This window comes from Ceratosolen solmsi, unplaced genomic scaffold (assembly GCF_000503995.2).
Source record: "Ceratosolen solmsi marchali unplaced genomic scaffold, CerSol_1.0 scaffold15, whole genome shotgun sequence".
NCBI classification, from domain to species: domain Eukaryota; kingdom Metazoa; phylum Arthropoda; class Insecta; order Hymenoptera; family Agaonidae; genus Ceratosolen; species Ceratosolen solmsi.
The window spans coordinates 3,866,927-3,879,380 of record NW_011948434.1 but is presented as its reverse complement, the minus strand read 5'-3'; the positions used below and the strand labels follow the sequence as shown (position 1 = coordinate 3,879,380).

Genomic DNA, 12,454 nt, shown 5'->3' with positions numbered 1-12,454 from the left:
TGATGATCATTAGACAAATGTAAAAATAATAATAATAATAATAATAATAATAATAATAATAATAATAATGATAATAATACCTTTTAAGGAAAGTATTATACTTTTCGTAATTATTTTACTGTACAGCCCCGAGTTTATCCAAGCGTCATAAATATTAACACACTAAAACGAATAGACGGTGTTTTATAAATAATAAATAGAGCAATGTTATTATGGCGCATACGTCGTTTCGTTCCATTGCTACAGCCAACAATTGGAGTGCGTAATCCGGTTGGCCGAATTGAATTAGGGCGGCAACGTATTCCAGCATAAAATATATTACTTTCTTGTTGTCGTCTATTACGGAGATTTTCCAATTTTTAAAACATATAATTCGAATGATAGAATTATTATTGCCATTCATAAATAGCTTACCGATATTTATAATGTGATGCTCGAGTTTCGAAAAAATTTGCTCGATAACATTGAGACAAAAGCAATTCCGAAAATCTATTTCACGAAAATTGTTTAGATTTAATATCCGATTGTCATGCTTGAATGTTATTGGATGAATTTTAAATCGCCTGCATATTGACTGAGTTATTTGTTGTTTATCTAATTTATAATTATAAAGTTGATTTGAAAAAAATGCATTAACAGAGAATATTCGCGCTTTTAGGTATTTATTTTAAAAATGTCATTGTAACAAAAGAACGTGATAATAAATCCATACGAGAACCTTCGTCAGCTACAATCGATATGGGTACATTGGAAATTTCAATTGGATCCTTGTTATTATTTATATTCGGATCTGTCTCGATATCATTACTATTTTCCATATTAACTACTTCGTTCCTTTCATCTATCAGATAGGATGTTCGAGTGTTCTAAATAATAATAATTTTAAAAAAAAAAAATGTTTTTTAATAATTTATTATTATTATTATTATTATTATTATTATTATTAATTATTATTATTATTAATTATTATGATACTAGAAGAAAAATTAGGAAAAAATTGTTAAATATCAAAAAAATTTGGAAAGTGCATGATGCATGAACAATTAGGCGTTAGATGGGCAAGTTATTTTGGTGCTACAGTACTACAGTATTACACCTTACCAATTCGTTGTTTCCTGGAACCTTCAAAAAGGATCCTCCACCGCAAGCTATGCATTTTCTGGCATCCTTCACATAGATTTCTACAAGCTCTAGATGAAACCTTTTTCTCTCGTTTTCCGTTAAGGAAGTGTATATAATACTATGAAAGATCGAGGCTTTGAACTCTAAGATGCGACAGTGAGCATACGATGACAAATAGTGTTGCGTTAACGAATTCGCTTCAATCGTAAAGATTAATAAAGTGTTATTTAATTTTTTACATTTATTTTGACACTTAAGATTATCGAATTAAAATAATAATGAATTGAAATTCATTATAAGAATGTTATTAGCGTATTAGCGACAGCCTTATATAAATATATAAATAAAATGAGGCACTAAAGCATGTAATCATTTTTAATAGTTTATATATATATATTAGAGTTGCGCCATTATAATGCAACTCACAATAACGTAATTTATTAATATTGATATTAATGATTTAACATAAACAATAATTAACAAAGAATAGACTTTAAGGAGAGAAAAAATACATAAGATTGAGTAAGCGAGTATTCGAATAATGGGATCGAGTAAAAAAAAAAAGTGAGTTTATAATCGTGGTCTACTGTCTAGAAAGTAGATATAGATAATAATGTATGTAATGTAAGGCTCCTTACAGTGCGAGTGACACCAGCACCGTACCAAGTGATGCATATCCGAGAAAGTACTCCTTTGCTCGAAGGAGCAGTTGCTGAGGTCAGTGACCTTATAGCTGCACCTCTGCAGCGCGGCACATTCGAAAATTCGTAATCGTATCAGATTTTCTATGGCTGCAATTTGCACGGGCTTAATCTTAAATAGATTTTCGTGTATCTTAGAAAGACCGGAAGCTTATTTTTAATTGTCGACGCGTAATTTTACGTTTCTCGCATGACTAATTGTTCTTAAATCATTATCTTATGAGTAGTTACGTTTATCCAGAAATACTTTTGAATAATTTGTATCTTTCACGGTTGCACAATAAGAAATTTCCATATAATTATTAAACAAGGATTTTGCACAAATTTACACGCATTCGTGCAGCAGGATGTATTTATTAAAATGTCCCAGCAGGATGTAATTGCGTCAAAACGAAATCAAATAACAATTGCCCTCTTTTACCGCTACACACATACACATAAAGACAATATGCATTTATGTATTTGTCTGTCTATATATATATATATATATATATAAGTAAGGGAACATTGAATTCGCACAATTCATGTTCATAGAATATACAGTCGAGTAGCAGGTAAGAGGCAACACATTACGCTATATATGTATACGAAGGAAAGATGTAATTTTTATAATAGAAAGTAACAATGTATTTGCCGGTAAGAGAACTGGAGAGAAATTAACGAACCAGACCCATTATTAGAATTTCATTAATCAAAGTGTAAAATTATCTCCTCGCAACGCGCATATCTCGATAACGAACTTTTGCAAACTTTTTTGCAAAATTGTCGATAATCGCCTGGTGTGTGATCGAGGCGCGCATGTGCAAAGACATTTTCCTAGACCGTACAACGTTGCATTACCTTCTTCCGTTTTCCACGACTGGTGATTGGGAATTATTCGTTCCAACATGCTGCGAGTGAACACCTTGCCGATCACCGCCGCGCATTTAACAATGTCCTGCTCGTAACTGGTGAGCCTCGTATAAATTTCCAATACAAGAGCTGCGGATGAAAATTTAACGAATTGTACTCGGTAAATAAATATCTTAAATAGCTCCCATAAATGTTAAGTAACTCTGCGGCGTGCGCGAGGCATTGTCGGGTAAAGGCACGTTTGCCTCGCGGATCGTTAAGCGAAGTGTCTATTTGCGTACTTTTTCTATTATGCGCATACGCGAATAATATACTTTTTTATTTATTCGTCTGTGTACAGACGTAAGACAGCTGCGCAAGGTATATGAACTTATATTTAGCGCACGCGCTTAAAGTGGATGATTTTAAGCTTCGGCTTGGTCCTTATCAATTTCGGATAGCTAGATTGTGCGCGCGTGCGCTATTTGTGTTTGGCCATTTTCTGCATTCGCTTAAGTGCCGAGATTTGTTATCTTGATAATGCACGTTGATTATTTGCATTTTTACACTTTTCCTCCCTATTATCAACTTTTACGTGTCCTTTAAAAAGATTAAGATTGAAAAAATTCGGTATGCCTTAGAGCGAAGAACTCCGTCGTCGTTATTAATTAATAATTATTATTATGAGCATTGTCATTGAGACGAGCATGTGTGGCCAATAATATATTTTAATGGACAATTATGGTTAACGATACGTTATCGTGTGTGCAATGTTACAAATATTTTTACCTTTGATATTCCACTCCTTCAGTGATTTGGCAATGCCGAAATTATTATTTGCATAGCAAACTATGACGGAATTTCTTTTGTACCATGGTCCGGAAGACGTGACCTCTTCCGGAAACAAGTCGGGCGAAATCCTGGTAGTAAAAATTGATTCGGGAAAAATAAAGCTCCTACTGGCCGTGTCGTACGGCGCAAATTTGACGAAATTTATTGCACCATATAAAATCATTAGCGTTAAGAATAATTCGATCCATCCGGGACTTTGTATATTATAATCTCTGAAAAATCTGGAATAATAAGTGATTATTTGTGGGAAAGAGCAAGGTATTGCGAGTCGGGAGTGTAAACGTTTGAGAGTAATAGTTGCGAATTGATAATTGATAATTATGGGAAGAGGTGGAGAGGATTGGAGAGGTCAAATAAGCTTTTAAATGCTACGTATGTGCAGCACATTCGACGGCTCGGGCAGGAATTTAATAGGGAATGGCTACATCGTACGTCTCCCGTTGCCACGACGAACGCACATTGCAATTGTGAAAATTGCAACGAACGACAAAGTTAATTGGCTCTATGAAAAATCCAGCTCGTGTAAATCAGGGTTCGGGAGGGGGCTCCGGTGAAATTCTTATAATACAAAATACATAGTTACTCGTATATTTTAATGGCAATGCCATGAACGTTCAAAAATTGGCATATCAAAGCGGGCAGATAATTAAGCTGCAATCCAGTTAAGGTGTGCCGTAGCAGACGCTTATCATTATAGATATCTATCTCGACTTTCGACAAGTCTTGCCACGAAAGCGGTTCGTGAATTGTCATTGCTAGAGCGATGTTCTTGTTATATAGCGCGTGCGTCAAGTACTTCCACGACATGTAATCCATGTACTGGACGTCATCGAGTAGGATACACAGTTTTCCACTGTACTGTGAACAATACGCAGGAGCGTTAGAAACTTTTAAAGCCGATATGTTAATGCAAATGAATGGCCCGTTCGTTCGGCTAACTCACGATGAAAATTCAAATGATTTTATTTACTAATGAATCTTTATATGTGGAATAATGGAGATTCGTTGCTGATTATTGACACTCGATTAACATTATATTACGGAAGTTACGATAAAAATATTATTCACTACTGAAAATATTGAAAAAGCTAATTATTGGACTGTATTTTGAATGGATATTGTGCAATGGATGTAATATCAACTAGGCGTAGGTATAATATCGTCGTCGACTCATTATTCTCGGATAAATCTATCGAGCTAAACACGTAGATCGGTTGCTTTGCAATTGACGTGATGAATATTTTAAAGATACCGGTGGTGTCGGTGATGTAAAAGCGCTGCTTTCCCATGCGAATATCCAACGTCCCAACAAACATAATCGCGATTGGGTTGAAAGAAAATTTATAGATAGCTCAACTTTTTTCAAAATCTTCCCGAAGATTTTCAGGGTATTGTAGTGACGATGCCAGTCGGACTCGGAGATGAACTTTTTAGAAAGCTTAAACTGCATCCTCATAATCCTGTTTAAATAACAGAGCTCGTTCCGCTTCAATATTGGACTCAACTTTTGAATAAGATTCCTTTCGATCTCGTCTATCGTTTTGCAGTCTTGTATTTCGAAAATCTAATGTAAACGAATAAGAAAAGCTTTCACGGACACGCATTAAACGATACAAGCGGGCGTGAGTGCAATTTTACAAGCCGCGCTTACTCTCCGTAGGTAAGGCAGAATTATTCTTAATAGGCGAGCGGCTGAAGCGATCGAGTAATGGTGAATTGAAATTATCGCGTCGAATAAATGGCAACATTACTTACCTGCTCGAGGATCTTGTAAATTACTACGTATGATTTCACGGTAAATGATGGATGAAGTATGAGCTTCACGACGTTTATTTGCTTATCTTTAGCGAACAAATTGAAAGCATCCAAAATCCGAGACTTTCCAATTCTAGTTTGTCCCTGTGTAAGAAAAGCACGGCCATTATTATTGTGCCTATGATTTTAACATTCTGATGGATTATAATTCAGCTTACGCTTATACTTTACATCAACGCGAAATGACAATTTTCTTATATAACGTTAACAGCAATATTAAATTAACATAAAAAATTTGTATAATAATGAGATACTTTACCCGAGACGGAGAATATTCGTTTAAAAATATTCTTTTATTTAAATAAAGTGCATAAATGTATTGATATAAAAGTATACGCTCGTGTAGCAATGAATAATAAATATTTTCTCAAAATTGCCACACGCTCGAGCTTTCGAATTTACGTACGTAAGAGGTAAACGCTTTGATCGTTCATCTTTATTTAATTTTATAATCAATATATAAACCTCGATTAAGATACCGGCATACGGACGGTGCGATAGACCAATATCGTTTAATATATCATCAAAAATGTCTAATTCTTCTAATCTGCTTAACAACGGATATGCACTTTGTTTATTATTGAATTTCAAATCCTCAAGCCTGTAATAAATATATTTCTACCATATCTTTAAATATTGTAATATATATATATATATATATATATATATATATATATGATAAAAAGATTAAAAACAAAATACAAAAAAAAAAAAGAAAAAAAAAAACGTAGCCATAAAATACGTATAAAAATATAAATAAAATTATTAAATAAATTATTATAAGAATTTGTAATAGAAAGATGCGCCTTACGACTTTCTTTTACGTATTATTGTCTTTAAATATTTAAAAAAAAAAAAACTTACACATCTTCTTTTTTTTTATTAAGGCAATATCTGATTAAAAAAAAATTAAATATTAAAAATAAATATTACCCTCGCATTATCTTATAAAAATCTACAAGACTTATTAATTACTCACGGGTCTTTTAAATTATTGCATCATAAATAAATATTGAGCATTAGTTTTAGGTTATAGGTATTATATGCGTGCGTATTCACTCACATGTGCATATAAGTAAAAGAACTTCCATTCTCAAATCCTCGGCAATTTATTATACCTGACCATTTGAAATTATTTCTTTTTAAACCACTGTACAAAAGAGTATCCAAATCACATTCAATCTAATTAAAAAGATACATATCATTGGATTATTTCTAAACAATATTATTATATAACGGAAATTTTCAATTCTTGTTTTTCCTATCTCAATTCACTTTTGCTCGAACTATATTCATATTTTAACTATAATATTTTTCTCATTAATTTAATACCGTATTAGATGACATAAGCATTATATTCTTAGCCTTTGTCATGGGAGGACCAAATGTTGTGTAATGACGCCGTAAAATATTACCAATAACCATGCACTGTGCTATTCCTGAAACATATAATTTTTTATATTAACGTCTCTCTATATTATAATCTATATTAACTCCGATCGTATATAGAAAGGGAAAAGAATTTTTTTTTTTTTTTTTTTTTTTTTTTTTTTTTTTTTTTTTTTGGTATATAAATTATTAAATGATAATAATAAGTAAATTAATACGTAAATATGTTGCAAAATGAATATTTATCGATATTGTACATTTCCTAAACTATATAAAAATTATATATAATTTTAAAATTATGAATAATAAATTTGATAACATATAATTAAAGTGTTAAATTGTCAAAAGCTGTATATGCTCTTTAAAAGCGCAAAGCGAAGAGGGAATTAAAATTGTCCCAACTTGTACAATTGATTATCGGTGATTTATTTTGAGTATACATCAGTCTGATACTTTATACAATATGATATTTAATAAGCCAAGGATAAAAATTACTTAATATACTCTATTTTTTTTATTGTAGCTATAACTCGAATACTTCGACTCTTTAATTTAACATAAAGAAAAATCAATCGATAATAATAATCGATTACTACATTATTACAACATATTTTTTCAGTGATAAAGACAACATCGATTTAGCTACTTATCAATTTATAATCAATTGCCCACTTTATAACTACTTTCCAACGATCGATTTATCGATTAATATTCATAAATTAACACATTATATGTACTCCCAAGATTTTATGATAATTTTCATTTATAGCACTAAAAAATATCGTGCAATAAAATTATGCTCTAATTGAGAAATTAAATGTTTATCCGAAAAATCCTAATGGATTGAATACTGTTTTAACTGACGTATTACTTCATTTATAAATACGTATTATTTTTCAACGATCCACACACTCTCATCTGGTAGATAAATATACAAAAATATCACTTTCTTATTCGATCTAATTCCTTTATACTAAGGATTTATCATTCGCTTACTCAATTATAAGTTCTTCGAAGGAAACTAAATAATCTTAAGGATAAAAAAATAAAGCGAGTGATGTGTGGAATCTATTTAGTCATAACTATTTTAGCCGAACGCTAGTAAATAGATAAAAGTTCACCTGTTGAAACGCCCACGGAAACCTCTTCAATATCTGTCATGACTTTCAATAAATTGAACAACTCCCAAGCGCATAAAACAGCAAATTGACAATGATTTAAATCTTTTATAAAGGTATACATCCCAAATATAATGCAAAATACAATTTTGTCACATATACTTATTTCTTGAATGCATCCTAGATTTTTGCAAGCTCTGAAAAAATATAAATATTTAATTCTTTAATGATAAAATATTTCATTTTATTGATTATTACTCGCATATGTCTTTCTATTTAAATTTCATAATTTATACTTAAAAGATCTCTTGAAAAACAGTTACCTTGTATATCATATGAAGTAATACTTGAAATTACTTTGATTTAATATATATGTCTTTAAATATATAAATTTATTAATTTTTAATAAGCAAAATTTTTTTTTATTAAATGATAATGCCGTAGAAAGTAAAATCGAGGATAGTTAAATAACAACTACTGTGTTTTATTAACAAACGTAAAATTAAAGAATAAATATGTCAAGTTATATTGTACTGATAAAACTTTAGTATATGCGAATTTACGAATAGTTATCTGATAAATAACCTTCAAAATAAACAAAAAATAAACATTAAGAAATATCATATACAATATATATATATATATATATATATATTTCTGTATACATTGATAATTTTACTTAATTTGTTAGGCGGTTCATTCTTTAAATTAAGTATTATTTTTTTAGTTACAAAATATATAATTTAACTTATCGTTATTGAATCTTTTGGATCTGTTAGATGCATATACATAAAAGAGTAAATTAAAACAAAATGTCAAACATTTCGTTTGACATAAACGATAATTCTAAAGAATATTTCAAATTAATAACATTCAAATTTTAAAAGATATGAAAGAAAAATTCTATAACTGATAAAACGTACTTTATTATAATTGCATGACATTTATCAGCTAGAGATACAAGTGCAGATATGTCGGATTTTGATGAAGAAATTCTAATAAAGACAACAGTTATATTTCTTATTTCATATAGTTCTTTCAAAGATTTATCCTTATCAATCTAAAAATCAAAATAATCAAAACAAGTTAATTTATTAACTACACCTATGACATTATAAATAACAACTTACCAGCTTAAGTACTGATTGATTCACAAATCTTCTCAAATTTGCATTTGATTTTACTTTGTATGTATTTAATATAGAACGATCTGACAAAAAATGAAAAAAAACAAATTATATAAAAATTAGAATTCATATATTTTTCATTGTGTGTAGGATCAATGTATGCCTTAAATTACATCAGATAATGTACGTATACGAGAGTACGAAAATGTCAACAATTACATTTGTTATTCCGACATCTATGAAATGAAGGTAATAGTAATTATTCATGACTAGTTGTACTCGTAAAATCTCTGCGATAAATGCTGATTTTCATTGTTTAATTTGTCACTCTAGATTTTCAAATAATTGATTTATTTAACGAATGAAAAACAAGTCAATAAAGGAATTTTTTTTTTTTTTTTTTTTTTTTTTTTTTTTTTGAAAAATCAATTAAACATTTTTAACATGAAAAAATAATGAATTTTGAATTTCATACTTTATAATTTTTCGATTTATAACATTAAATTTTTATTAATGCTCTATGTAAGAATAATAGCAAAAATTTCATCCTCAACGAAACTTGAATTTTATAAACTAGTCGGCCCACTTTTTTACTTAAGATTAAAAATATATATGTTTATTCTTATACGAATATAAATTACTTAATTAATTTTAATTTTAAATATTCCAAGACCTTCGAATTTAAAGGCAAATAGTATTTCCTACATATCATATGAAAATTTTGAAAAGGATTATCATTTATTTTAATCTCATTGAAAAATACTTTCGATAACGCTATACTGTTTGATACTTACAAGACGTTACATCGGGATAATTGTCATTATACAACTTTTTCGTTATCATCTTATTCAAAGACAAAAAAGAGTTAATACAAATACTGTTTTTCAAATGTTTTTCTGCTCTCTTATTGATAAATAATTTTGAATTATGTTCTTTACATCCAACATCATAATTAACTTTTACTTGCTGTTTGCTAGCAAATATATAAAAATATTTCTGTTCATCTAACTTGCTTATTATCTAAAATTATAATAAAATAAAATCACATATTTATTATTATTATGTACATTAAAGAATTTATTTTAACTAAATAACAAAATTAATCAAATTAAAAGAAATTTATTTTCTCTCTCTTTTAGTTCGAAAGTAAATAAAATTATAAATATTTACGATATTATAAACATTTATTTATTACACAAGCACGTATGAGAAAAAATTTACAGACATACAGTTCGTACAATTTGAATAATATTGTCGAATGCAACAAATATTCAAGAAGATTATAAATTTAATAATTATAAGATAATTTTATATCATTTATATAACTTATTTATGAAATATAAAATATTTTTTTGCTGTATAATAAATATAACGAAAAACTCACTAATTACATTATGTAAATCACATGGGATTTCATGCTCTTGGTTCATTTCAATTTAAAAAAATTAAATTTCTATAAAGATTTCTCAACAATCTGTTATTGTTTTATAATTTCATGATAAAATGTTTTCAAATTTAAACAATTTAAAATGTGAAAAAAAAAACAAATGGGCAATTATTGAATCAATAATGCTAATGAGAAATAATTAGTTTTTTATAAAAAAATTTATCGTGTCTATGAAATTACATTTAGCTTCAAAGTTAAATAAAAATTCAAATCTAAGAGATATTCTTTTTTATCGTAGTCATATAAATAACGTGAAATAATAATTGAAATAAATATCAAAATTATATTCAATCGACACACTGAACTAATAAAACTCGTAAAAAGTTAATTATCGTAATGAAAATATTGTACAAAAAATACCTTAATGTGATAGTCATCTATGATCTCGTGGAGGTAATGAGATAAAATACAATACTTGGCTGCACTCTGATGAATAATAAATCCATCGACTGTATTTAAATTAATGGCTTTTTTAGCCAATGTCACTGCGTTACCAGTTATAATATAATGAAGAATATCACCATGACGATCGCCGATCATCGTGAAAGTTACATTTCCAATAGAAATGGAAATTTTTATAAATGCTAAGGTAGAAGGATTAATCATTTGTAATAACGATGGAAGTACTAGTTTCATCAATAAGTCATCGATCAATAATTCATCAGACGTTGACATAATATAATTTTTTGTTAAATTTATGAAAATATTTATATTCGTTATACATATATATATATTATAATATGTATTTTAAATTTTACAATTAAATACATTTTTGTAATGATGTAAAATAGGAAGATTTTTGTGTAACATTATCAGTTGAAAATACATTAGAAATCAATAAAAAAAAAAAAAAAAAAAAAAAAAAAAAAAAAAAAAAAAAAAAAAAAAATAACGACAAATTTATAGGTTTTTAGCTCAATTAATAACACGCATGTTATTCTTTACTTAATATAATGATTAAATCAAAATAAAATTTGCAATAGAATTGCCAAGTATCGACTTTTATAAACCGCCTCTTGAATTGCATTATATGTATAATTATTTTTTAAGTATATAAAATAATAATTATATATATAATAAATCATGAAATTTAATCAATTTAAATACTCTATTAAACAATAGTATATTTGGAGAAATTAAAAGTTTTAGTAGAAAAAATAATATTTGTTATGCTATGAATTGTTACGAGTAAATTTTTTATATGATATTGTACTTTGTGAAAGTTTTAAGAAATTCATGTTTCTTTTGCATTCAAAATTTTTTGTAATATCTTGTATAATAAAACAGCAACATATGGTTTTATTCATAAGTTCTTGTATTAATGTGTTCTTATGCATTCTCCATATTGACAAAATCATTTCATCTATTGAAGTTGAATCATATTAACAAATTATGAAAAAACATATTATACTAATTTGAAAAAGTTGTTACAACCTGTAAATTGTATGACATCTCCTCCATGAATATAAATCTGTTCAACAACAGCACTCGTGTATAAATTTAAAATCTGACATAAATTATAACTTTCGTAATTCTTAATGTTATAAAACTCATCGAAACAAGAAACTAAATCTAAAATTAATAAAAATTACACAATAAAAATATACTAATTCATCTATCAAGAAATTAGACATACAATAATTAAATTCAAACCAGATATATCTAAAATTAATACTATAGCCTTATAAGTCTCAAAATAATTCGTTTTATCATGCAGTAAAACAATAAGCTCATCGGGTAAAAATGTCGCCAAAATTGTTGATTGCATGTATAGATTGTTGTTAATAAGAACCTAATATAAATTATTTATTATTAACATGACACTTTTTAACAAAAATTTTATTTTTTTTTTAAATTATCAAGATTCCTTCTAACCTGCTGTAAATTAATGTTTTCTTTTTTAAAAACAGGGCCCAAAAATTCAGGCATGAGAATTGACGAATTATTTCCAACTTCCATAGCTCTTATTATTATCTAATTAATTGCAGGTATTATAGAATTAATATGATAACAGTTTAGATTAGAAAAATCATACGCATAACTTGAAATAGA

The 12,454-nt window shown here is 28.0% G+C and overlaps 1 protein-coding gene across 1 annotated transcript in view; it reads right to left on the bottom strand.

Moving 5' to 3' along the window:
• Window positions 1-12,454, bottom strand: part of LOC105364869 (adenylate cyclase type 10) — a 17,647-nt gene extending 5,193 nt beyond the window's left edge. Inside the window, 23 exon segments of the mRNA XM_011502899.1 lie at window positions 81-162; window positions 224-336; window positions 415-594; window positions 713-866; window positions 1,102-1,319; window positions 1,761-1,913; window positions 2,664-2,804; window positions 3,444-3,727; window positions 4,090-4,364; window positions 4,864-5,070; window positions 5,262-5,474; window positions 5,787-5,922; window positions 6,385-6,503; window positions 6,654-6,760; window positions 7,832-8,025; window positions 8,752-8,888; window positions 8,959-9,038; window positions 9,894-9,975; window positions 10,763-10,986; window positions 11,589-11,765; window positions 11,837-11,921; window positions 12,060-12,194; window positions 12,278-12,454. Of these exon segments, the coding sequence (XP_011501201.1) occupies window positions 81-162; window positions 224-336; window positions 415-594; window positions 713-866; window positions 1,102-1,319; window positions 1,761-1,913; window positions 2,664-2,804; window positions 3,444-3,727; window positions 4,090-4,364; window positions 4,864-5,070; window positions 5,262-5,474; window positions 5,787-5,922; window positions 6,385-6,503; window positions 6,654-6,760; window positions 7,832-8,025; window positions 8,752-8,888; window positions 8,959-9,038; window positions 9,894-9,975; window positions 10,763-10,986; window positions 11,589-11,765; window positions 11,837-11,921; window positions 12,060-12,194; window positions 12,278-12,361 (3,580 nt within the window). The 5' untranslated portion in view covers window positions 12,362-12,454.